The following is a 27,370-nucleotide window of genomic DNA, read 5'->3' as shown; positions in this document are numbered from 1 at the left end:
AAAAAAAAAGGTTCTTTATTATTTAAGTGACACTTATTATTTAAAGAACAATTTACTACTACGATACCACAGCAAAAACTAGTAGTATATACGGATGTAACAATTCACTCAACTCACGATGTGATATGATTCACGATACTGATTTCACAATACAATTTTCTCACAATTTCTTTTTTAACAAAATGAGATTTAAGACCGATTTTAAAAAAAAGGTGTGCTTTTGTTATTTCTCAGACCAAAAGGCTGCACATTACTTTGTGAAATTGAAAATGTCAAACAATATACTAACTTGAATTTTTAAAACAAATCCCAAATCAAATAAATAATTAATACAAATAAAAGAAATTTCTCCATGCAAGTAAACTAAGGTTTTGCCTGTGTATTTTAATCACAATCCAAACAAAGATGCTGCATACATGTTATTTAGATTGTACAATTTTGAAATTTGAAACAAAAACAGAATGGTCTGACTTTAGCTTTGTGATACTACATAAAAAATCTGAACGAAACAAAAACAGCAGACGGGCTGAATGAGACGCAAATGTCACTCTCTGACAGCAGGTGGCGCTTAAACAGCAGGTATTTATAGGCTGCTGCCCCTTTAAGACCGAATGCATGGATCCAGTGTAATGATGCACTTGCGATTTCTTTCTCCACTGTTTACATTCATTTAAAGGCACAATATGTAATTTTCGCTGCTAGAGGGCGCGTATTCAAAATAAACAAATAGACAAAGGCATAGTTTGATGACTCCGTGACTGAGTGTGGAGTCATGGGAGTTGTAGTCTTCATCCCCACAGCCGATGCAGTCCGACAGGACTCGGGCAGAAATCATGTTCATAGATGAGCTAATGATTTATTAATGTCGTAGTATAAAGCAGGGTGAGGCTGAAAGCCGTCGAAGCGAAACGAGGCCACTTAACGAGCATGACACACGGCTCGAAAGCAGAGGAGCTTTTATTACGCCACAGTCGACCGCTTCCGCTCCTTCCGGTCGTGTGTATATGCACAACATATTAAAGCGTCTTTGGTGTTTCCATGTTTTCTACAAAACAAAACCGGAAATCGAGGGGTTATGACGTGGCAGGCGACGTGGTTGGCAGGCGACACTATAGACACGGTCCGTGTCACTAGTTATAATTGCTTATTTCTCTGGATTTAAACATTCTTCGAAACATTTGGGATAATGTTAGTACACAAGTCAGCAAAATATATAACACTGTTCTAGTGGTTTTTGGATATTTTAATAAAAAAATCTTACACATTGTGCCTTTAAGACATGAAAATACTTGCCGAGATAGTTATTTTGAGATAATTTTGTGTGTATGTGTCCGTTCAAGCGAAAGAGGAATCAATTCTGTGTTCGTGCTCTGCCTGAAACGCTGCTCTGTATGCCCATTTGAGCGTGTGTGCGCGAGCACCAAACTGAATTCTTCACACGCATGAATGGTTTAAAACGCTTGAATGTTTAAATTGGTAAGACTTAGAAACACGTGTAAATGATAAACTATGATTCGTGTCACCCCATACAAGTGAGTGAACAATGCGAATCAAGGAAGGGATTTTATATCACTATTCAAGATAGCCCGTCGGGCAGGGCAGTGATACATTTTGGTGGCCCGACTGGAAAACACAATAGCCCGGGACGTCGGGCTCGCGATTTCGCGAGCTCTGGGAATGTGTGTGACTTTGTTTGACTCTAGGAAACACCTGACAAACAGGAAGTCAAACCTGGACAGAGTTGATGTCTCTTGAATCCCCTCTGTTGACATGAAAGCAGATGCTTTTTTCTGTTTCCCTTTTTTCTCTGTCACTCATTTGTGTCTCTGTCTCTCTAAATAGGGGCCGGGATCTGTTATTATTAATATTATCATCATCTTATAGTACATATCTGGTAATATTGCTGCTTATTACTATGTATTGTTAAATTGATGCACATAAAAATATAATAATAATAATATAATATATATATTATAATATAAAATATTATTTTTAATCATTGTGTTTTAGTCATAAAGTGTGTGGAAAACATGGCATTTTTACTAGAAGGACCATGTAAATATCATAGAAGTGGTGCACAGAATGAAGGGAATAAAGTTTATCTGGCACTTGACTTGGTTTGGATTGGTGCTTTACAGTTTTTTTTTTGTTTGTTTTGTTTGTTTGTTTTTTCCCCAAATACATTTCATATTATTTAAAATCATTTTAAGATATATCATTATGCCTATTATATGGGATTTCTTGCACATTTGGAAATATATAATTTTTTTTAAGAATGCTGTATTTTGCTATGAATTTACATTTTTATGCATAAATTATTAAACATTTATTTCTTTTTTTTTCTTTACTCTGCAAAACATGCTTTTATTTTATTTATTGATTTTAGTTGTTGGATTAAACATTTAAAATAAACACATATGTTGGATATTGTCAAGAGTAGAAAATGTCAAGAACTTTTTTTCTATATAACTATATCTCCCACTCACTAATAATGACACGTTCCAGAATTTGTTTTACTGGAAATTATGGTGTTGTTTATAAATGTATTATGTTCCCACACCACCTACATAGCAGCTCATTTGTGAGTTATTTAAAACAATCATTGTGATACGTATCTAGTGTTTCCCGTGTGTCCTCTCTGTTTGCACTCATTTCTCACGCATTCTCATACTCTTTGTTTGTCTGTAGACGCCCTCCTCCGCCCTCAAAGGTGCCATCCAGCTGGGTATCACACACACGGTGGGCAGCCTCAGTCAGAAAGCCGAAAGAGACGTCCTCATGCAGGACTTCTATGTTGTAGAGAGCATCTTCTTCCCGAGGTGTGTGTTCCCACTTGTGTTTATGTTTCCCAGAAATACTCAACCATGTTCTGTAGATATATTTGAATATTTATGACTATTTAAATGTATTTAAATCAGTGTGCTGACTGCTGTTAAGTCTTTGTGTCTATAAATCAAGTGACATGCCAACCGTACCAGAGTCTTTGGTCATTACAGGCATCTTCAAACGGAATAATGGGCAGCTTGCCAGGTTTTATATTTAATAAAACAGAAACTCATAACCCGGTCTCTGTTTTTCCCTCCATGTCTTCCTCCTACAGTGAAGGAAGTAATTTGACTCCAGCACATCACCACGGTGACTTCAGGTTTAAGACCTACGCCCCCATTGCCTTCCGTTATTTCAGAGAACTCTTTGGCATTCGACCTGATGATTATCTGGTTAGCTGAACCACAAACACACTCACACCTTGAGCTCTCATGTAAAGATAGTTTATAAACTGGTGGTGTAAGAATAAATTCATACAATAAGTTTATTGACCCATTAAAAGTTTATATAAAACTAGAATCTTTATATAAAGATTAGAATAAGATATGATGAAATTGGTATTAAATAATATTTTAATATTTAATGTTGAACTCAGAAAATGATGATGGTTAAATGGATTAAAAAAAGAACACAAAGGCTTGTCTCACATTTGCCAAAAAATATATTGTTTATTCCCAAGACTTTTGGGCAAATATTCTGTGGCCAAGTCAAAGTCCAGACTTAAATCCGATTGAGATGCTGTGGCATGACCTTAAACAGTCCATTCATGCTCAAAAACCCTCCAATGTGGCTGAATGAAAACAATTCTGCAAAGAAGAGTGGGCCAAAATTCCTGTGAAAGACTTATTCCCATTTATCGCAAACGCTTGATTGCAGTTGTTGCTGCAAAGGGTGGCACAACCAGTTATTAGATTTTTTTTCAATTACTTTTTCACGTAGTGCCAGGCAGGTTTGGACAGCTTCTTTCCCTTAATAAATGAAATCATAATTTCAAAACTGCAGTTTTTATTTACTCATGTTATCTTTTTGTAATATTAAAATGAGTGTGATGATCTGAATCTTTTAAGTGTGACAAATAGGCAAACAATTAAAAAAACAGGAAGGGGCAAAAACTTTTTCACACCACTGTAGACCAAAAGATCTGGCGGAGGATTCTCCACCAAATTTGGGGATCCCTTCAGCTCGAGGAGCCCTCACAAACGCCATCCTCTATGCGTCGGTAGCCGCCCGGGATCGCCAGATCGGTTGGCGCCCGACCGCGAATTTAAGCGCTCGTAACTTCCAGACCCCGGAGGCTATCGACACAGGGGTGGTCTCATTCAAAAGGGGGCCTCGAGACGTACACTCAATTCAATGATCACTCAAATGAGGGTTCCTCGAGCTGAAGGGATCCACCGAATTTGGTGTGGATCCGACACGCCATTACGGTGATATGGCCGTTCAAAATTTCAGTGGTATTCCATACACTTAAAGGGTTAGTTCACCCAAAAATGAAAATTAGGCTGCGTTTTACTCACCCCCGAGGCATCCTAGGTGTATATGACTTTCTTCTTTCAGACGAATCCAATCGGAGTTATATTAAAAATGGTCTTTGATCTTTCAAGCTGTTTCATGGCACTCAGTGGGTGTTGCATTCCTTCAGTCCAAAAGATGTGAAATAAAAACGCTGACCTCATACGTCATGCTCCCGAAACTGCTTTGTTTACAACAGTGAGCGCAAGCTAGATTAAAGTGATTATTACATTTTGAATATGGATATTTTTCTTACAAAAACGCATCGATTCGCTACAGAAGGCCTTTGTTCACCCCCGGAGCCGTGTGAGACACTTTTTTTTTATGGAAGGGCGCTTTTTATTTCACGTCTTTTGGACTGAAGGAATGCAACACCCACTGAGTGCCATGAAACCGCTTGAAAGATCAAAGACCATTTTTAATATAACTCCGACTGGATTCGTCTGAAAGAAGAAAGTCATATACACCTAAGATGTCTTGGGGGTGAGTAAAACGCAGCCTAATTTGTATTTTTGGGTGTACTAACCCTTTAAGATTTAAAGCATTTCATCCAGGTCGCCAGTAGCAAACAATGGAGCGTGCTTTGCTTGACAAACTACGTAATTACGTAATTGCACCATTTACAAGCATTTTATCTGCGTTTTATGTTCTGTAAAAAAAAAATCACATCGGAGGCATATCGATATCTGCGACAGGCCGATATATCGGCCGATAAGATCGGCAAAAAGCTATATCGGTCGGGCTCTAATATATATTAGAAATAAAAACTAAACCAACCGCCTGCTGACTACATCTACTACAGTAGATGGATTCATTCCGTATAACTAAACACAGCAACATAAACATGACAAACCAATACATTATCAAGAATGTGTGTGGAAACAATGTGAATGTACTGAAATGTCAGTGCCTGTGCATAAATACAATGTGCGATCAGTGCGTCAAGAGCTCATACATGCATTATTATAACAGACTCACACGTGCTTACTGTACTGTACGACTCCTGCTCGCTACCACAATCGTCTTTACCTTTACCTTTACCTCTTCATCCATCAAAACTTTACTAGCGAGACTGGTTATCCAGTTGAGAAAATGTAGTTTGCGTCTCATCTGGCCATACAGCGGTGGGATGTGTTGACAACCCGTTCAGCCTGTACTTCACACAGCACGACGTGTCTCTTCAGAGACAATCACAGAATATGACAGAGCTCGTGTTTTAAAGTGAAACACACTGGAATTAATAATTAACTTAAAATGCAACGCAAGTCTCTGTTCTCTCTGCAATCTCTGATGCAATCAGGCTGGTTTCCTTTATATTAGCACTGTTTTGGATGGATTGTTTGAATGCATTCGCTTACTGGTTTCAGTGGACTGAAAACTTTCCTGGAGTTTAGCGGCTTAAAATGATCTAATCGCAAGCAGAGAAGCAAAATTGGGTTAAAGGGTTAGAATAGAAATTGTACTTCAGTAATTTTGCATTAATTGCGTTAAATTATTTTAACGCTTTAAGGATTGTAAAATTAATCACATGCGTTAATGATGACAGCCCTAATATATATATACATTTTTGTTTTTGCCCCCATTTTTCATGAGCTGAACTCAAAGATCTAAGACTTTTTCTATGTACACAAAAGGCATGTTTCTCTCAAATATTGTTCACAAATCTGTCTAAATCTGTGTTAGCGAGCACTTCTCCTTTGCCGAGATAATCCATCCACCTCACAGGTGTGGCATATCAAGATGCTGATTAGACAGCATGATTATTGCACAGGTGTGCCTTAGGCTGGCCACAATAAAAGGCCACTCTACAATGTGCAGTTTTACTGTATTGGAGGGTCCGGGGGGGTCAGAAAACCAGCAAAAACAAAAGTGTTGCGTTTATAACTTTGTTCAGTATATACAGTATATATATATATATATATATATATATATATCTTCAAAAGTTTGGGTCAGTAAGATATATATTTTTTAAAGAAATTAATACTGTTATTCAACAAAAACACATTAAATTGATAAAAAGTGACAAAGACATTTATGTTACCAAAGATTTCTATTTTACTGTTCTACAGAAAAATTAGCAGCACAACCATTTTCAACTGTGTTGATAATAAGAAATGTTTCTTGAGCACCAAATCAGCATATTAGTATGATTTCTGATGGATCATGTGACACTGAAGACTGGCAAAAAGTGTAAAAAATTATTGATCCATTCAACATATCATTTTATTTGTTGATTCTCCTAAGAGAAACCCCTTATGTGCTTTTGTGGTTTCTTTCTGTTTGCAGTACTCTCTGTGCAATGATCCTTTGATCGAATTGTCCAACCCTGGAGCGAGTGGATCGATATTTTATGTGACAAGCGATGATGAGTTCATTATTAAAACAGTGCAGCACAAAGAGGCAGAGTTCCTGCAGAAGCTACTGCCTGGGTACTTCATGGTGAGTGTTTCGCACTCATACTTTAGATACTGTTGTCTAGAATAGGTTCTGTTTAAAAGAATTAATAATTTTTATAAGAAACATAATAGTCAAACTGTAGCAAACATCTAGGCCCTCTGTGTTATTACTGAATTTTTATTTCTATTCTCTCTCCTCCTCCACTCAGAATCTGAATCAGAACAAGAGAACGCTACTCCCGAAGTTTTACGGCTTGTATTGCGTGCAGGCGGGCGGAAAGAACATCCGTACACAAAGAGGCAGAGTTCCTGCAGAAGCTACTGCCTGGGTACTTCATGGTGAGTGTTTCTCACTAGTGTGCACTCATACTTAAGATACTGTTGTCTAGAATAGGTTCTGTTTAAAAGAATTAATAATTTTAATAAGAAACATAATAGTCAAACTGTAGCAAACATCTAGGCCCTCTGTGTTATTACTGAATTTTTATTTCTATTCTCTCTCCTCCTCCACTCAGAATCTGAATCAGAACAAGAGAACGCTACTCCCGAAGTTTTACGGCTTGTATTGCGTGCAGGCGGGCGGAAAGAACATCCGTATCGTTGTAATGAATAACCTGTTGCCCCGTAGTGTGCCTATGCACCTCAAATATGACCTGAAGGGCTCCACATGCAAGCGCCGTGCCTCCCCTAAAGAGAGAGAGAAGAGCGTCCCCACTTACAAAGATCTGGATTTCATCCAGGATATGCCCGAGGGCATCCAGCTAGAACCAGACAACTACAACGCCCTCTGCAAAACCATCCAGAGGGACTGCCTGGTGAGCATGCATGCTTGTGTTTGAGCGTTATCTTGTGTTAGTTCTAATGTAGAATCCAGGATTATTATGACGATGTATAATATATAGTCACAATATACATTACTGTTCAAATGTTTTTTTTTGTCTGTTATGTTCACTAAGGCTGTATAAAAAAAAAAAATATATATTTTTTTTTGAAATATTACTACAATTTAAAATAACTGCTTTCTAATTTCATATATATTTCAAAAAGTAATTTGTTGCTGTGATGCAAAGCTGAATTTTCAGGATCGTTACTCCAGTCTCCAGTGTCACATGAGCTTTCAGAAATCAGGCTAATATGTTGCATTGCTTAATATTTTTGTGGAAAAATATTATTTGATCAATAGAACGTTCAAAAAAACAGCATTTATTTTAAATATAAGTAACATTGTATGTCACATTTGATCAATTTAATGTCTCCTTGCTGAATAAAAATATTAATTTCTTAAAAAAAAACTTACTCCAAACTTTGAATGGTAGTGTGATTTTGAAGATTTCATAAATCAATTGCTATAATTTTATTGTGCTTTTTATTTGACCAGTAAGTATCCTAAAGACATTTATTTTTTCACGTATTAATGTTTTATTAATAGCATATACAATGTAAATGTTGCTGTTTATTAGTTATATTGGGGCATATAAATGAAAATAATAATTTTTAACTAGATTTTGTACTATATATTATTTTTTAGATTAAACATTTTGAATCTATTTGGCAACAAAAGTTTTAAAAGATGCTTCCTGTATTGAAAGAAAGAAAGAAAAAGATTTTAACACTGATTTTAACTTACTCTTTTGCCTATGTTGATCCATCTCTGTACTTGACAGCTGCTGCAAAGCTTTAAGATTATGGACTACAGCCTTTTGGTGGGAATCCATAACACAGATCAGGCATCTCGTGAGCGATCAGGGGCAGTAGAGGGCGGGGGGTCCGAGGGGGCCGTGACACCAGACCACAGGAGGCCGCAGGCTCAGAAAGCTCTTTACTGCACCGCTATGGAGTCGATACAGGGAGGGGCCAAAGGGAAAGGAACCCTGGAAACAGAGGACCAGTTAGTCAACATCTTATTTCACTCACTTATGCACTTATGTTCTTTGTTTGATTTTCGATGGAACAATGCAGTTCATTCACACATCCATCTGTTTTCTGGATTTTGTCTATGCCTACCTATTCTGCCCGCTTCAACTTTCTAACCCATTTCATCTTTGTCTCACCCTATAATCTCCTGTATTTTTTCTTCATTAGGCTGCAGTCATATTTAACACATCCAATTTCATGTTTTGTCTGTAGATGGGGAGGAATCCCTGCACGCAACAGTAAAGGAGAGAGAATACTGATTTACATTGGGATCATCGACATATTACAGTCGTACAGGTGACTACTCACAGACAACAGTTGAGTGTGCGTCTTTACATGTTTGTTGTGACCATCATTCATATCTCTCCTTTTGTTCATCCCTCAGATTTATAAAAAAAATAGAGCATTCCTGGAAGGCCTTGGTTCACGATGGGGTAAGTCATCAGTTCCTGTAAGTCATTTTAAACATTAAACATCATCGTTATTTTGCACTTAGTTATTTGCTTCCATGTGAGAGAAATAGCATTTATGTCATTTACGTTGTAGGACACGGTCTCTGTACATCGGCCCGGATTCTACGCTGAGCGATTCCAGCGTTTCATGTGCAGCACGGTTTTTAAGAAAACACGTAAGTTTGGATAGTTCACCCAAAAATGAAAATGCAGTCATCAATTACACACCCTCATGTTGATCCAAATGCATAAGACATTTGCTCTTCTTTGAAACACAAATGAAGATATATTTTTGAAACCTCTATTGAAAGAGATGCAGAAATTCCATCAAAACTGTCAAGCTTCAGAAAGTTCATAAATACATTGCAAAAGTAATCCATATCAACAATTGCTTTATATAATGAACAGATTTCATTTCATTTTTATTTTATTCAGATATAAACATTGATCAATGCACATTCAAACAGCTCATAAAGAACCCAAAATAAATTATATGTCATACAAAGCAACTGTGTCACTTCGGAAGACTTGCTTTAATGATGTTTTTATGAATATTTTGGTGGAATGGACTTTCAATGGAAGGACAGAAATCTCTCAGGTTACATTAAAAATACCTTAAGTCTTATGGGTTTGGAACGACATGAGGGTGAGTAAATGACAATTGTCCATAAATCAATTGCTATAATTTTATTGTGCTTTTTATTTGACCAGTAAGTATCCTAAAGACATTTATTTTTTCACGTATTAATGTTTTATTAATAGCATATACAATGTAAATGTTGCTGTTTATTAGTTATATTGGGGCATATAAATGAAAATAATAATTTTTAACTAGATTTTGTACTATATATTATATTTTACATTAAACATTTTGAATCTATTTGGCAACAAAAGTTTTAAAAGATGCATCCTGTATTGAAAGAAAGAAAGAAAGAAAAAGATTTTAACACTGATTTTAACTTACTCTTTTGCCTATGTTGATCCATCTCTGTAATTGACAGCTGCTGCAAAGCTTTAAGATTATGGACTACAGCCTTTTGGTGGGAATCCATAACACAGATCAGGCATCTCGTGAGCGATCAGGGGCAGTAGAGGGTGGGGGGTCCGAGGGGGCCGTGACACCAGACCACAGGAGGCCGCAGGCTCAGAAAGCTCTCTACTGCACCGCTATGGAGTCGATACAGGGAGAGGCCAAAGGGAAAGGAACCCTGGAAACAGAGGACCAGTTAGTCAACATCTTATTTCACTCACTTATGTTCTTTGTTTGATTTTCAATGGAACCATGCAGTTCATTCACACATCCATCCGTTTTCTGGATTTTGTCTATGTCTACCTATTCTGCCCGCTTCAACTTTCTAACCCGTTTCATCTTTGTCTCACCCTATAATCTCCTGTATTTTTTCTTCATTTGGCTTAGTTTGGCTGCAGTCATATTTAACATATCCAATTTCATGTTTTGTCTGTAGATGGGGAGGAATCCCTGCACGCAACAGTAAAGGAGAGAGAATACTGATTTACATTGGGATCATCGACATATTACAGTCGTACAGGTGACTACTCACAGACAACAGTTGAGTGTGCATCTTTACATGTTTGTTGTGACTGTCATTCATATCTCTCCTTTTGTTCATCCCTCAGATTTATTAAAAAAATAGAGCATTCCTGGAAGGCCTTGGTTCACGATGGGGTAAGTCATCAGTTCCTGTAAGTCATTTTAAACATTAAACATCATCGTTATTTTGCACTTAGTTATCTGCTTCCATGTGAGAGAAATAGCATTTATGTCATTTACGTTGTAGGACACGGTCTCTGTACATCGGCCCGGATTCTACGCTGAGCGATTCCAGCGTTTCATGTGCAGCACGGTTTTTAAGAAAACATGTAAGTTTGGATAGTTCACCCAAAAATTCAAATGCAGTCATCAATTACACACCCTTATGTTGATCCAAATGCATAAGACATTTGCTCTTCTGTGAAACACAAATGAAGATATATTTTTGAAACCTCTATTGAAAGAGATGCAGAAATTCCATCAAAACTGTCAAGCTTCAGAAAGTTCATAAATACATTGCAAAAGTAATCCATATCAACAATTGCTTTATATAATGAACAGATTTCATTTCATTTTTATTTTATTCATATATAAACATTGATCAATGCACATTCAAACAGCTCATCAAGAACCCAAAATAAATGATATGTCATACAAAGCAACTGTGTCACTTCGGAAGACTTGCTTTAATTATGTTTTTATGAAAGTTTTGGTGGAATGGACTTTCAGTGGAAGGACAGAAATCTCTCAGGTTACATTAAAAATACCTTAAGTCTTATGGGTTTGGAACGACATGAGGGTGAGTAAATGACAATTGTAATTTTTTTGTTCAACCAACCCTTTAAGTGTTTAGACATTGAGCTTTTAATATTTTTGTGAAGTCATCATACTAAGCCTCTCTCCGTTCCCAGTAAAATCATCCCCCTCAAAGAAGAGCCGAAGTGGCTGTTCGAGTGTTGTGAGACGGCATCCAATGGGAAGCTCTGCTTCTGCTCCCAGTGGACAGACAGTTGCTGATGCCAGACTCGTGTACCGTACTCACCTCAGCCAGACCGACTCGGAAGGAGAGAGTGGTGAGTAATGCAACCAAAACTGTTTACATCATCCCTGTTTTTGAATTTTCTTCATTCTTTAAACAATAGTTGGGATACTGCAATGAATCATCCTAACCTTATATAAAATTTTAAACAACAGAAGTCTCTGTAAAACATTGTGAATTCATACAGTACATATGATAGAGATACATTGTTTTCAAATATTCTTGTGTATGACTTTCAACTGTGATTCAGATGTAGTGTGATTAGGCTTTTATAGTGTGCTTTCTTTGGAGCATAAATCAAATCATAACTCCCTGTGTGATTGCTGTTCTCAGGCATGCAGTTGGGCAGACCGGACCTGCTCCCACAAGCCGATCCTTTGGCTGGAAGCTCCAGTGAGTTTGCGGCAACAAATCTCCCCAACTCCTCACCTGGCAGCACAGGAATGATATCATCTTCACCTCCTCAGAGGTACCTCCACACATCCTCTCTCATTTTTTTGTTTGTTTTAATCAGTCACTTTTTCTCTCTTTCTGTGTATTGCAGTCTTTTTTTGCCTGTTATATTTCATTATCATCTCTCTTGTTGAAATCTCTCTATAGCACGCCTTCACCTTCCCATGTATAATTATGGCATAATTATTAACAGGTCAGTAGGGGTGGAGGTGCACAAATCTGCAGTCATTGAGCCTGACAGCAGCGGCCCTCAGAGGTAAAACTAAACAAACACACTTCTCATCTCATCACCTCTCATGATTAAACTGTTAAAGGGACATTCTTTTTAAAGAAATGTATACTTTTATTCAGCAAGTCGTTCAAACTATTCAAAACGTTTTTTAAAAATAATTTTAAACTTTGTTCATTAATGATGCTTGAAAAAATTTGTCATTTTCCACAAAAATGTTTAGCAGCACATTGATAAAAATAAGAAATGTTTCTTGAGCACCAAATCAGCATATTAGAATGATTTCTAAAAGATCATGTAACACTGGAGAACTGGAGTAATGATGCTGAAAATTCAGCTTTGCCATCACAGGAAAAATACATTTTAAAATATATAAAATAATTATTTTAAATTGCAATAACATTTCACAATTGTACTGTTTTTACTGTATTTTTGATCAATTAAATGCAGCCTTGATGAACATAAAGAGACTTCTTTTAAAAAACAAAAACAAAACAAAAAATCTTACCAACTCCAAATTTGTGAATGAGTTTAGAACAAAAAAGTGTATATACTGGGGAAAAAAGTATTTTGGTAAAGTAAATATCCTTCATCCCTCACTCTCTTCTTCAGCACTGGAGCCGAATGCTTAGATGAGCAGTTAAGCAACGAAGATGCCATTTCACTCAAAGACATCATCCCAGAAACTGACATTTGTTTTGTAAGTTTTAAATGAACAAATGTACGTACAGTGGGGCAAAAAAGTATTTAGTCAGCCACCAATTGTGCAAGTTCTCCCACTTAAAAAGATGAGAGAGGCCTGTAATTTTCATCATAGGTATACCTCAACTATGAGAGACAAAATGAGAAAAAAAAAATCCAGAAAATCACATTGTAGGATTTTTAAAGAATTTATTTGCAAATTATGGTGGAAAATAAGTATTTGGTCAATAACAAAATTTCATCTCAATACTTTGTTATATACACTTTCTCATTTTGTCTCTCATAGTTGAGGTATACCTATGATGAAAATTACAGGCCTCTCTCATCTTTTTAAGTGGGAGAACTTGCACAATTGGTGGCTGACTAAATACTTTTTTTCCCCACTGTATATGTACCTAAAATATTTTCATTCTGATCCCCAAATTTCCTCTCTTTTTTTTTTTCCAGTAAGAGAAGAACAATGACTGGTGACACAAGAGCAGAGCATTTAACGAGTGATGGACACACAGAACCTCAGAAGAGATGAGGGGTGCTTCTGAGCGCGGGTATGATGGGGATTTTCTCTCAGTGGGAGCTTCAGAAAGAACTCCAGGGCCTCAGCACAATGAAATATGTTTGAAAAGTGAGTGAGAGACAGAGGGAATGAAGAAAGTTTTGCTGGCTTTTTCTCTTTCTCTCGCACAGGAAATGCTGCTAAAACCAATTTTAACCAGAAAATTTTTGGAAAAGTATCTCAGTCACACTCTTTACTGCCTTTGTTCGCTCTTAAACATTTCAAACAGAGCAAGCAGGATACACAAACCTTATTTAGTTTTCTCTGCCTAGCTAGCGCTGGGAGAAAAAGCACATTACACAGTTGGCACCACTTCATAGTATCGTTGGAGGCTTTGTTGCATAAATCTTTATTAGCATAGATCTTTATTTATATAGGTCTTTAAACCTTTTAATTTTCTCTGAACTGGTGTGACTAGGACTAATGGCTGCTAGCGCTCCAGTATACTTATCTCAGAAGGCATTATGCTGTGATGGAGTGTGTGTCAGAGATAAGCAGATTCTGTATACACATATATGAAGGTTAATTTTGTTATCACTTTTTTTTTTTTTTTGAGTAAATCTGATGAGAGCATCTCATTGGTGGGTTTTCCCAGCTCTTTCTGTGTTGAGACAGCATGTGCCCTAAGAGCGACAAACATATGGGGGGAAATGACCAAAAATGATTCCCACTTTGTTAAAAAGTAAATGCATTTGAATGTTACAGATGAAATAGCTTTATGTCTTCGAAATATCCCACATTCGGGCTTAGAATTCCATGGTTAGTTGCTATACGATTTTCTTCTCTGAGGTGCCACTAAGTAGATTTAGATTTTTTTTTTAATCGTTTAATTCAGATGCTTGGTTTGCCTTTTTATCTCTATGCATCTGTCTTTTGCATTTTGTTTTCCCCCCCCTGCCCATTGTAACCATATTCCTCCATACTGGACCAATCAAATGTCAAGGTTGAGAAATGGATGGCCCTGCGTGCATTTTCAGTGCACATATTGCTGCCATGCCAAGGGCCCCCTAATATTTGTGTATATAGTTCTGTAAATATACATTCTGTCTTCCTATACATTATAAAACGCTACTAATGTGCTCTTTTGGCACAGCAGCTATTGTCTTTTTACTAACATATTAATGAGTAGACATTGATTGATTGATTGATTGATTGATGCACCATGACGTCTTCCAATCATCTGCCTTAATGCAGCTATAAAAACACTAATTTCTGCTGGATACAGAAATTACATGGCCTCCAAACACTTGGACCAACATGGAACATGCATAAGTCATTTCAGATCTACCTGTTACTGATGATTTTGTTACACAATGCATGTTTTGTTTTTCTTTTTACTGGCCCTTTCATACAAACCTAAGCATTTTCTAGCATTATACACAATCATATAGTGTGTAGACAAGACTGAAGCAGTTTGAATTTAAGGAATGTAAGACAAATTTATATCCTAACAGGTTATACTGTCGATAGATGAAATATCTTAAGATCATTCATAGCTGATTTCCAATTGACAGGACGTAAAATCCTTTATAGCCATGAAAATGTTCTTTGGTACAGTTGTACTTTAAGACTCACCCTGAGATTAAATAATTTAAGTAAAAAATGAAAGAAATAGACACTAATGGACTTTACCAGGGCACATGTAAACACTTTGGATCAGGGGTGCCCAAACTCGGTCCTTGAGGGCCGGTGTCCTGCAGAGTTTAGATCCAACCCCAATTAGACACACCTGAACCAGCTAATCAAGCTCTTACTAGGCATACTAGAAACCTCCAGGCAGGTGTGTTGAGGCAGTGTGGAGCTAAACTCTGTAGGACATCGGCCCTCCAAGACCGAGTTTGGGCACCTCTGCTTTAGATAATAGAGGAGCTGGAAAGAAAACTGAAAAGCTTTGGCTCAGTAAAAGCTCTCAGTGAATCTGCCTTTCTATTATCGCTTCCATTTGGCTCATAACGTTTAACAGAGGAAATGGTTTTTAATGGATCTATCGTTTGACAGGGATTACTTACAGTTTCTCTTTGGCTGTAGCTCAAACAATAGTCAGAGCTGATTTCAGGCTTGCGTGCCTGTGTTACACACAGCTCTGAGACTGGCATTGCAGTCTTGAAGTATTTAGAATAAGGGCTGACTGTAGTCTTGAACAGTATTGTGTTGTCCCAAATGAAACAGTTTGTGAGCTGCAGCTCTTAAAATCATGCAGGTTTGGGACCGAAGTGATCTTTTGCCAAGGATTTGCTTTTGAAGAAAATGCAGATAGAATATGCACAGGAAGTACATTGACAGTCTTTCACGAGACTGTATTGAAGTAATGTTCTCTACAGCTTCACAGTGGATGCAGTATTTATGCGTATTCAAGTTGTTTTTGATATTTTTTTAATGTTTGTTAAAAATCTGATTTGTATGCCTGTGGACAGAAGTTATTGGGTTTGTGTCAATGGGTATTGTGAAGTTTTCTTTTTTTTTTTTTTTTTTGCTTTGCTCTTTTGGTTTGAATCATTTCAGTGACTTTTTCAAGTCCGTGTCAAATGTTACACATTAAATCATGTTACAGAACATTTTGATAATGCACCTTAATGCTGCACAAAACTTTTAATCTAGAAAAAACACCACAACAAGCTAATATCTCTGAAAACTAGATCTAAACTTACAGTTTGTCTTCTGCAAGTACACATTTAAGGATTTGTATCAACATCTGCTTTGGCACTGATATTAAAATCAAAGATATGCATTTTGTTATTTTACTGGCATATTTTCTTTTTGTATGTGTGTGTCATATTGCAGGTTTTGACACTGTTTCTAAACTTTAATAATTTATGTGATTATTTGTGAATGTCAAAAGTTACCTATATTCACATTTAACTCCTGAGACCTACAGTACAGTAAGATTAACAATGCCCTGATTCACATTTTTACATTTTATAGTTCATTTTTATCCCCTTTCATTTCAAAGATATTGGGTCTATAATAATGGAGCTAAGTTACTTTTATAAAACCTTGCACACAATGTTCATATTCATTTCACTTTCCAATGTGGTGCTTTTATCTGGTCTGTGCAATGCCTCTTTTTAATGGGCCTGTTTAGATTTGATGTTCTAAAATTCATAACTCATAAATTCATAAAAACTGATCGTTGATCGGCTCTCAGTGGCTTCATTTCACAGTTGGCTTGTGGGGTAGTTTTCAAGAATCGCAATAGTCTAAGCACACAGTATATGTTTTTTTTGGTCTTCACAATTGAGGCCTCTCATTTCTGCTTCTGTTTGTGGGTTTTATAATTATTTATTAATATGTGTTTATGGCCTCAAGACACAACAATCACTGCCTTTCTCTGACTAACACTCAGTACTGATTAATCTATTATTATTATGGGCTAGAATGATGTTCTGCTCCTCTAAAACCACACTAAAACATCTTAACATCTTGACATTAATATTCCAAAAGTGAATCTATGGTCTGGAAATACCAATGTAATGAAAATGAAAGTAAAATTGTGAATGCAATGGGAGCAGTCAAACAGAGACAGCCATGTTTCATATGCTTTGTCCAGTGTTTGTATTAATACAGTGAAACCGTTATTTGCACAACAGACACATCAGTCGTGCACAGTGCACACCAGATTAAACGCTGGCAACGTGGACACTAAACAGACAACCTACCTACTGCAATATGAACGTTTCTGCCAATGTTTGTCAGCGATTGTATTTATTAAGAAATGTCTTGTTTCTCTTCTCTTCTGTTTTTACTTTGTGGACCTGTATGGATTTTGAATTCTCTATGTACCGTAGATGATTGTATGTATTATGTAATCTGGCAGAAAGCAGTTTCTGTGATCTAAGTCGTATGTATTTTATTTGGGGTCGGCGGGAAGTTCTTGACAATATAAATCATTTTTGTATTTTATGTGTTAAGGGTATGTTCATTACAATCTGTGAAAGCTCTTCCTCAGCTTTTCAACATGTGAATGTCTGGCGGTGTCAGGAACAATGACTGGCAACCGTAAGTCTATATTTTTACCGGGCCTGTATAAAACATGTAGCCTATATAATATGTATATATAAGCAAGTCACGGAAATGCCTTTTTCTTGTGCGGTGTTCGCAGCCTGTTTCTCCTACCATCTTTCAGTGATGTGGCGATGTTGTTTTTTCACATTGTCTTTCTGATTTAAAAAGAATAAAATATTTTCCAAACCATTATTTTTTGCTATATTAGTTTTTTCTTCCTTTCCTAGAATTAAAATTAACTTATACCAGACATACACTGCAGATCTAAGTGAAATAACCTATGTCTGAAATGAATACAGATTTGACCAAAATTAGTTGAGACTCGAATGGAAAATTCGTTTTGAACTAGACAATGAACTACGTTCCCCATAATTCCTATCGTTCAGCGCTACATTAACCAATGATAGTTCACTTACGTGCTTACGTCACACAGAGCGACAACATTTCCAAGATGGTGCTTGAGAGTACTATGGTCTGGTAAGAAAAAATATACTTTATATTCTTCAAATATCAGATGTAGTTTGCTAAACGTTATGTGTTTAAATTATTACGCAATTATTTGGGAAACAGTGTTTATTGGAGGTGAGAGAAAGGTCGCGTTGAGCAAAAGGACAGTTGTGCAGTTTTCCTGAGTCATGATGGAACATTGAGCCTGTTAAACAGCTTCTCTGTGTTGACATGTTATGAGAGAACACGTTAGAAAGCTCACAGTTACGACTGGCAGGCCTTCTGAGTTGTCATTTTATGAAATAAATTTCTGTTTAAATCATAAATGGGTTGGTTGGTTCAATTCTATTCTATGTCTAGGCTATTGTACTGTCAAGACAGGATTTAAAATCCTTCTTTGTACTTGCAGTTTGTGTACTAAAACTACATCTTATATTTAAATATGAAATAGAACACTTACGTGGAGAATTAGGCTTCGTTTGTTCATTTGCAGACTCATATTTGGCAGAGAGGACATCACTGTGTATGTTTATTATTTCTAGTGTGGACAACAGTGAATATATGCGCAATGGAGACTTCTTACCTACCAGACTTCAGGCCCAGCAGGACGCTGTCAACATCATCTGCCATTCAAAGACTCGAAGTAACCCAGAAAACAACGTGGGGCTCATCACTCTGGCCAAGTAGGTTGAAGATTTTTTTTAAATTGTGTTTTATTAACAGGTGTAATTTGTGATATTTTGTATAACTAGATCTGTAGAAGATGCATAATAGGAGATCCACTGTGTGTGTGTTTTAGTAACTGTGAGGTCCTGACCACGCTGACCCCTGACACGGGCAGGATCCTGTCAAAGCTTCACGCTGTCCAGCCCAGAGGAGTCATCAGCTTCTGTACTGGCATCAGAGTAGCACATGTGAGTGGGCTGGATCATCATTTTTTATGTATTTATTTACTTGTTTTAGAATGTATTTATTTATATTAGTCCAAAAATGGCATTTATTGATATCAAGTTGTCAAAATAACTCCAAATCTCTGTGAACTTCTGAGGTTTGACTTTATTACCATTTCACATTCAAATAGGCTGAAAAGTTACAGTAACAATAATCAAAACATAAGGCTCAGACAGAGGACGTAAAATTGGTCATGTAAATGATAAATTATGTGGACTTTACAGACAGTACATACATATAGATATGTATTGTCCGTAAAGTCCACATAATTTATCGTTTACATGACCAATTTTACGTCCTCTGTCTGAGCCTTATGTTTTGATTATTGTGACTAACTTTTCAGCCTTATATCATCTGGACATTTTTTGTTATGATCTATTTGAATGTGAAATGGTAACAAAGTTAAACCTCAGAAGGTTACAGAAATTCCGAGTTATTTTCATTTCATTATTTTGACATTTTTGGATTAGTGAGGAACCATAAGTTTTAAGTTGAAACATTACAGTATATTCAAATACAACATTTTAGTCTTTTATTTCAAAAGATTGAAAAGAATAAGATTTTTAAATGTTTGTGTGTATACAGACACACACAGCAAAAGTTTTTCTACTTCAAAATGTTTAATTTAATGTGTTACTTGCGGTTTCTTTGTAATTGTGAAATGTACTAAATTTCTGAGTGAAAATTGTTGTTTCTGTATAATTTTTTTTAGTGTGTTTGTGGGAAGCCCTGTGGAGGACCAGGAGAAAGATGTGAGTTATTTTTTCTTCATGTATCTTGGTGTAAAAGTTGCACCATATGAGTTTGTATTTACAAAGGCCAATGCAATGTGTTATTCACCTGCTCATTTGTGTCTCCGACCTGTCTCACTCAGTTGGTGAAGATGGCAAAACGTTTGAAGAAGGAAAAAGTCAGTGTTGACATCATTAACTTTGGAGAAGAGGTTAACACATTATTCTTAGGGAATGTAGTTTATCACACTCCTCCAGAATGTGCTTCTCATCTTTCATGTCATTTTACTATCTGCACGATTTAGTTTTTACTCTTTTGCATTGCAGGAGGTCAACACGGATAAGCTGACCATGTTTGTGAACACCCTAAATGGAAAAGAGGGCGTAGGCTCTCACCTGGTAACGGTGCCTCCTGGCCCAAGCCTGGCAGATGCTCTTCTGTCCTCTCCTGTCATGGCTGGTGAGGGTGGCACCATTATGGGCCTGGGTGCCAGTGACTTTGAGTTTGGAGTTGATCCCAGCGCAGACCCTGAGCTCGCTCTGGATATTAATTTTTTTTTTACAGAACATATAATGCAGATAAAATGCTTGCAATGGTGTAATTACTTAGTTTGTCCAGCAGAACGCGCTCCATTGTTTGCTACTGGCGACCTGGATGAAACGCTTTAAAGCTTAAGTCAGTGGAAAACCATTGAAATTTGAACGGCCATATCTCCATAACGGCGCGGCGAATCCACACCAAATTCGGGGGATCTCTTCAGTTCAAGGAACCCTCGCGAATCGAGTGTACGTCACGAGGCCCTCTTTCGAATGAGACCACAAGACCAATTAATAGCCCCCGGGGTTCGGGAGATAAACGTGCGCACAGCATGCAGAGTAGTTTCGTTTTGAGTGAAAACAGGGCGGGAAAGCTGGAGGTTTTAAAAGAGTGCTAATGGAAATATACAAATGAATATATTAATGAATTATATGAATGTACCTCTGATGGTTCTGACAGTATTCAGAAACGATTCGATGGCATTTTGTTTTCATCTTCACTCCTAAAGGAAGTGTTCTTAATCACAATACTGCTTTGTCCACGGAGGTTACGGGAAACAGCTCTAATTCAGCTGTTCCATAAGCGCCACCTGCTGTCAGCGAGTGGATTTACAGAGACTTATATTTACATTCAGCCTGTGTGCAGTTTCTGTCTGGCCAAAAAAATGGTTGATGAAAAACAAGCTTATGTAGATTCTACACATTTAAACAATTCAGATAAGTTATAAAATACATATAATCATTTATTTATCAATTATCATTTTGACATACCTTTTCTTTATTTAAAGGCTGAAATGTGAGATTTACCTTTTTTATGAAACTTTTTCAAAGCTTTATTTGAACATTTACATTAGATATTTCAACATGCTATTAAACTGTTGTCAGTCAAGTTGTCATTTAAAATCCGAACATCATTGGTAATGTTATTGTTTTAGTGATTATCCAAACAAAAACTCATTTTATTTGTTGTTGATTTTTAAATATAAAACTTGAAGTGATTTATGTGTCTGTACTTTTTGAACATCTCCAGCACATTTTAACAATACCATGATAATACTGATAACCGTGATCATTTTGGTCACTATAATCGTGATAAGAAATTTTCATACCGTTACATCCCTAGTTTAATATGACCAGATGTATTCTGTGCTTTTGTTAGAGTCTGAAAATGCCCTGCTGAAGATGTCGACAGCTCCTGCTCTGCCTGATTTCAGCCGCATGACAGAGGATGAACAGATCGCATACGCCCTACAGATGTCCATGCAAGGAGGAGGTCAGTCTCTGTACTCTTCATAAATTCTAAAAAAGCTTGTGCACACCGGGACGATTATCGCGCGTGATTATTGCCGACGTTTAATGCCTCGTAACGTTTAATGTGCACAAAACGGCAGGGGTAAAAGCGTTTTTTTTTAATTTTTATAAATGCCTCTGGCTCGTTTTTTGGTTTGACGCGAATCGTTAAAAACTGGCCGACCAATGAGATTGGCGCTTTTGTTTACGTGCCTAGAGCTGCAGAAGTTACAGTAAAACACGACTTGGTGACGCTCAAGCACAAAACGGTCTTGCCGAGCACACAATTGATACCTAAAAACGAAGAGGAAGTAAGTAGATGAAGAAGAAACATCGAGGCAAGATGAATGTAGAGCTACTGGTCTCATTGGTGTCTGAACACAAATAGCTTTATGACAAATGCGACAGCGAAGTCCTACAAAAATCTCGATAAGAGGGAGTTGTTATGGAGAGGAATTGCAGAACAAATAGGATTCGATGTGTACCGGGGTATTTCTGTTTTTCATTAAGCGCCATCTAATGTCAGGGAGTGAATTTGCACGTTCACTCGGCTCATCGCCAGTGAAAATCGTTTGGGTATGAGCACACAAAACGTGTCAAAAAACGCTGACGATAAGCACAAGCGATAATCGTCCTGGTGTGCACGAGGCTTTATTCTTCATTTGCCTAATAATTTTTCTTCCCTTTTGACTTATACAACTAATGATTGTCTTTTGTGCACAGAGTTTGGCAGTTCAGAGGCCATGGATGTGGACACAGGTGCAGCAGCAGACAGTGAAGCTCCTAAGGTGTGTTTCCCAGATCTCTTCCTCAAACCATGTCTGCTTTGCTTCTAGAGAGGAGATCAGAATTTTGAGCACAGTCATGTTGTGAGAATAATCAAAAGCAGCGACATATTCTTCATACCCATTATTCAGAAGCTATTGCGAAACTTGATACAGCCAGCCAAAACCACACAAAACAGAAATGCTGATTTAGATTTGCATCTACTGAAGGGAAATACCAGTGATTGCAAGGCAGTTTTAGGAAAGTTATGTTTTAGTCTTTGGTTCTGTCTAAATGAAGTGCTGTATGAGAGCAGGTTTGATCTTGCCATACTATAACTGCACATAAGAAAAAAATAATCGAATTCCTTTTCTCCATAGGGGAAATGAATTTTCACGATAACTTATGTACAAATAAGACAGACCTACTGTGAGATTTGAGGTTGTTAATCGATGGTACATGCTTTTGTTGAATCCATCAGTCCTCATTATTTCAACTTCTGTATTAAATAATATCCCTATGCTAATAAATGTAATATACATTTTAATATACATACACACTAGGGCTGTGCAATATATCGAAATCTAATTTATTGAGATGCACCTGTATATATGATACAAGATATAGAAGTTCACAGAACTGACTCGGCAACAGCTGAGTAAAACTGTTTCATTTGAGCATGTGGCACTTTAAGCATTATCGTGTCGCATATCGAATATCGCATTATTTAATGAGTTATCGCATATCGCATTTTTCTTCAATATCGCATAGCCCTAATACACACACACACATTTGTATGTCTATATATTTGCAATTTTTTTCCTCATTAACTAGTTAAGTACACTCAGTTAAATACACAGTCTTGTACTTTTGTCTGATTTTCAAACACTTTTTTGCTTCAAATGAAAGTTTGTAATGTTGTGATTCACCTTGTAGCTGGTTGGTTTGGTCTTGAAAAAATACTTTTTTTTTCTTCATAAAACCTATGGAAAAAGATGAATGGGAAAATACTTCTGGAACCCAAGCCACAGAAAAATTGACAGTCACTGTTGCGCTATATGGAGGATTTATATTTTTGCCGGTTGTGTTCTTGAAGTTGACCTTGTAGCCAGTGAGATATTTATGTTTTTCCAAGAAAACCTGGAGCTAAACTGATTAAATTTGGAACTGCTAATCCGAGGAAGCGGCTAATCTATACTGAGCTGCTAAATTTATGCATTTAATTTGTAACATATATATATTAGTTACTGCCTTTAATTTGTCAAGAGGTAAGTTTATAATTACATACAACTATGCCCAGGACAAGTGCATGAAACATCCCAGTTGAAACTCTTTGTGTGTTTTGTAGGAGGATGAGGAGGATTATGATGTGATGCAGGATCCAGAGTTTTTGCAGAGTGTGCTGGAGAACCTTCCAGGTGTCGACCCCAACAATGAAGCCATCCGTAATGCCATGGGCTCTCTGGCGTCCCAGAACAGAACAAAACCACCTGAGGGCAAGAAAGATGATGAGAAGAAATAGAGGAATAAGATGTGTCTGGACTGACAGAGGACAAGGGCAAATACAACTGATGAAAGGTTTCCTACTGGATTATGGATAGAAATGAACACCGAATTCATATATGATAAAAAACAAAAAACAGCAAGAATAACTGAGTTAATGAGTTTTCTTTACAAATGTTAGAGAGGAACAACAGAACAGACTAACAACAAACTCTACTGAAAGAAAAGAATATCCCAAAAAATACTTCTTACATGTAATGGTGAATGAGCATCTTCATTTGTTCCTTTTAAGTATCATCTAAGTAACATCTGATCTGAACATATTTGGTGAAGCAGAAAAAAATGTCAGACAAAACTACTTCACCATAGTAGTGCTCACTTCAGTGTTTATTTGCTAGTGATTTCATGCCAACCAACTATAGTTTCCCTTGTGGTTTTTGGATTTCTTTCTTTGTCGATTTTGTATCACTATTTTCAGTTCCTTTTATAATAAAGGGCTTTGTTATGGTTAAGGGAATCTGAAGAGTGCCATGTTATTATATGTTTGTACTGCATTTACCCCTTTTTGATTAAAAGACAAGAGAAATTATTAAATTAATGCATAAAACTATTCAATTCTAAAGTTGTTAAAAATGATAAAATTCCTTTGACTTTATAACTCATGACTGCTCAAAAACAGTCCAATTTTTTCAATGCTAATTATTTAATTCTAATCAAAACAACATAAATATTACTATGAAAAGTTTTAAAACAAAATAAATAAATTTTACCTGCATAAACTGAATGACTTGAATGGTGGAATGACCTGCCCAACTCGATCCGAGCAGCTGAGTCCTTTCAAGAAACGGCTAAAAATACATCTCTTCCATCTTGACGCTCTAACTCTAGCAATCTCTATTATATTTCTGTTATATATACCTGTCGTCTTTAAAAAATAAATACAAATATTTTTATTTTTATTTATTATAATAAAAAAAAAAACATGCTATGTGGCTAACCGAGACTTTTCACAGTACTTGCATATTATTGCCCTTTTGTTAGTTTGATTGCTTCTATTGTCCTCATTTGTAAGTTGCTTTGGATAAAAGCGTCTGCTAAATGACTAAATGTAAACTTTCAGATGAAAAAACTGCAAAATTCAGTCCCAAAGTGTGAAATATGTGTAAAATGCTAAACATATTTTACAAAAGTTTTTTTTTTTTAAAACACTAATTTAACTTGATAGATAATTTAACAAAAAGTATTTTTGACACCTAATGGTACTCTATACATACCCGGGTCCACACATTTTTTTAAATGGTTATATCTCTTTAAAAAAAAGAGAATGATTGAAGGCCTCAACACACTTGCAAGGTTTCAATCCACTACTAAAAACTATGCAGTTTTTAGAAATGTTTATATATCTCTCACAGGTCAAAACGGACCCGGATGCGTTATATGAGGGTTAAACATCACTGAAGCTGTGTGACAGACCCTCTAAATGAATAAATATCACTCTTTATATATCACTACTCTCAAAATACAGATCCATTCTAAATTGGACTAAAACATGTTTAAATGGGCACTGATTTTGTTCTGGGTTTCTTCACATTTCCCATTTCACAAATTACTGTTGTATAAAAACAAGATTTGGTGCTGCATTCTGTCTATAGCTAACAGATCTTTATCATGTTATAAATAGCATGCAGCATTTTTCTTTAAATACAGTAACCCAAAATGGGTTAAGTGCATTGATGTGGTCAGAAATCTGTCCTGTTTTGATAGACTCTGCAGGTCATGAGGAAAATAGCATGCGGGGAGTGTGGAGAAACCAGTTCTCATGGAGAAGAAAAGTGGCTTAAGAGAGAACAAGCCGACTCAGCACTCTGAATTCACTGATGTACCGCAGTAAAGAGAGAGAGAGAGAGAGGATGGGGCATCCTCATCCTCATGAGTTCAGCTACAGCAGCGATGCCGCTACACTAACCTATAAACCAACACAACCGAAGAACAGCGCAGCGACCCGATCCAGTGCTGCTTTCTGTATGTTTATAGCTTCTCTCATTCACGTTCTTTTTTAAGTTTTAGAGAGCAAACTGGTCACCCTAAAAATCCATTCCTGGAGTTCCCTCAAGGCGAAACTGAACATCTCTACGCGAGCGCTCTCACTGTGACACTGATGACTCGCGTGGGGGTCCTACTTCAGCGTCGATTCGCTTCAGCCTTGCATCTCAGTCTCTCCCTTCATATCTGAACATCTCTACCTCTTCTTCGAAATTTAAATTTGAATTGTATCACCTTTTGCCTTTTCTCCTTCAGTGTGGCACTCTGAAACAGCTGCACGAGAATGTAAGTATTTGCTCAGACTTTGTATTCTGCTGGATTTGTTACAATTACAGGCCTATGAAATATACCCTTGCATACAGTTACTTACATACGTTGTTAACAGTTTTCAAGCTTAATTTCCCAGGAATGTGTCTTAAATTTCTATTGATTTGTTGAAGATTTGTTGTCATGCAGGTATACAAAATTATGACTATGCCTATATACAGTGAGGTCTCTCTTAGCATCAGTGACAATCAAGATTAAATATTTATAATTAAAAAATGTTGATAGACCAAAGATATAAGATAGACCTCCTTGGTATTGAGGCTTATACGGATTTTAAATGTAAAAAAAATAATAATTATAAAATACATTTTTTTTAATGAACCTGTATCATATGTGTGTGTACATGATTAGTATAAGACATTGAAAACCCCATATTGGTCGACCACTAATTTAGACCTTATAATTAATATAGTAGTCAATCTCTTTTCAGAAACACATACTCTTGTTTGAAATACTCTAACTGGAACATCAGACCATAACTTGTGCACCAAGCAGCAACTTTTTTTTATTTTTTTATAAATCTGTCTTGGTTCTCTTTGAATGTTCAGGTCTGCTGCAGATGATGCCCACCCAGCAGGTGCTCCTGGAGCCCCAGGTGGCCCTGGAGGAGCCGGTCCTCCTGCTCCCCCTCCAAACACCACCAGCAACCGCCGACTGCAGCAGACACAAGGACAAGTGGAGGAGGTGAGTGTGTGTTTGTGTGTAAAGAGTTTATGGACAAAAAATGGAAGCATTATATATGCACAGGACAGCATGAATTTGTGCAGTTTTGCACATACATCATTTCGAATGACCAAAATACAAATCAATGATATTGCAACAAGTATTCAGTGTCGTTCTTTCTGGTCTCATGTCTTTCTGTGGTTGTGGTCTGCAGGTGGTGGATATCATGCGTGTGAATGTGGATAAGGTTCTGGAGAGAGACCAGAAGCTCTCTGAGCTGGACGACAGGGCAGATGCTCTACAGGCCGGGGTGTCACAGTTCGAAAGCTGTGCTGCCAAACTGAAGAACAAATACTGGTGGAAGAATTGCAAGGTGAGTCATCGTGACTGCTTGAAATCAGCTTAGCGCTCATACAGGATATTACTTATTACTTCGTCATTTCAATTAATAATTAACCAAAGGGATTTACAGTGAAAAAGTGA

The 27,370-nt window shown here is 36.8% G+C and overlaps 3 protein-coding genes across 3 annotated transcripts; all 3 read left to right on the top strand.

Annotated features, from left to right (window-relative positions):
• The first annotated feature begins 2,709 nt into the window (after positions 1-2,709).
• LOC107564860 (phosphatidylinositol 4-phosphate 5-kinase type-1 alpha-like) lies at positions 2,710-15,347 on the top strand. The gene is made up of 14 exons (XM_016250034.1): positions 2,710-2,819; positions 3,101-3,218; positions 6,625-6,777; positions 6,944-7,003; positions 7,310-7,549; positions 8,399-8,622; positions 8,862-8,945; positions 9,034-9,082; positions 9,195-9,276; positions 11,564-11,725; positions 12,025-12,160; positions 12,338-12,400; positions 12,986-13,073; positions 13,523-15,347. The coding sequence occupies exons 1-14, from the start codon at positions 2,779-2,781 to the stop codon at positions 13,523-13,525; spliced, it is 1,503 nt and encodes a 500-aa protein (XP_016105520.1). The 5' UTR covers positions 2,710-2,778; the 3' UTR covers positions 13,526-15,347.
• A 2,680-nt stretch (positions 15,348-18,027) lies between these two features.
• LOC107564869 (26S proteasome non-ATPase regulatory subunit 4-like) lies at positions 18,028-23,978 on the top strand. Its single transcript, XM_016250045.1, has 10 exons — positions 18,028-18,107; positions 18,620-18,760; positions 18,877-18,991; positions 19,372-19,421; positions 19,741-19,780; positions 19,903-19,971; positions 20,087-20,296; positions 21,458-21,569; positions 22,310-22,374; positions 23,700-23,978. The coding sequence occupies exons 1-10, from the start codon at positions 18,031-18,033 to the stop codon at positions 23,871-23,873; spliced, it is 1,053 nt and encodes a 350-aa protein (XP_016105531.1). The 5' UTR covers positions 18,028-18,030; the 3' UTR covers positions 23,874-23,978.
• A 2,161-nt stretch (positions 23,979-26,139) lies between these two features.
• LOC107564868 (vesicle-associated membrane protein 1-like) lies at positions 26,140-27,370 on the top strand. The gene is made up of 4 exons (XM_016250044.1): positions 26,140-26,182; positions 26,773-26,908; positions 27,102-27,260; positions 27,350-27,370. Coding segments are annotated over exons 1-4 (318 nt in total). The 5' UTR covers positions 26,140-26,180.

The sequence above is a fragment of the Sinocyclocheilus grahami genome, unplaced genomic scaffold, assembly GCF_001515645.1.
Source record: "Sinocyclocheilus grahami isolate Dianchi unplaced genomic scaffold, SAMN03320097.WGS_v1.1 scaffold967.1, whole genome shotgun sequence".
NCBI classification, from domain to species: domain Eukaryota; kingdom Metazoa; phylum Chordata; class Actinopteri; order Cypriniformes; family Cyprinidae; genus Sinocyclocheilus; species Sinocyclocheilus grahami.
Note: the sequence above shows the minus strand (reverse complement) of the source record. Positions and strands in the feature narration are given on the sequence as shown.

Excerpts from the sequence above, each read along its gene's own strand:
- LOC107564860 (XM_016250034.1), top strand. The coding sequence starts at position 2,779 with ATGCAGGACTTCTATGTTGTAGAGAGCATCTTCTTCCCGAG. Across the intron at positions 7,004-7,309 it reads ACGGCTTGTATTGCGTGCAG|GCGGGCGGAAAGAACATCCG; the intron begins GCGGGCGGAAAG and ends TATTGCGTGCAG. Across the intron at positions 11,726-12,024 it reads CGACTCGGAAGGAGAGAGTG|GCATGCAGTTGGGCAGACCG; the intron begins GTGAGTAATGCA and ends TGCTGTTCTCAG.
- LOC107564869 (XM_016250045.1), top strand. The coding sequence starts at position 18,031 with ATGATAGTTCACTTACGTGCTTACGTCACACAGAGCGACAACATTTCC. Across the intron at positions 18,992-19,371 it reads CTGGCATCAGAGTAGCACAT|CCTTATATCATCTGGACATT; the intron begins GTGAGTGGGCTG and ends CTAACTTTTCAG. Across the intron at positions 19,422-19,740 it reads ATCTATTTGAATGTGAAATG|TGTGTTTGTGGGAAGCCCTG; the intron begins GTAACAAAGTTA and ends AATTTTTTTTAG.
- LOC107564868 (XM_016250044.1), top strand. Across the intron at positions 26,909-27,101 it reads CACAAGGACAAGTGGAGGAG|GTGGTGGATATCATGCGTGT; the intron begins GTGAGTGTGTGT and ends TGTGGTCTGCAG. Across the intron at positions 27,261-27,349 it reads ACTGGTGGAAGAATTGCAAG|GGATTTACAGTGAAAAAGTG; the intron begins GTGAGTCATCGT and ends AATTAACCAAAG.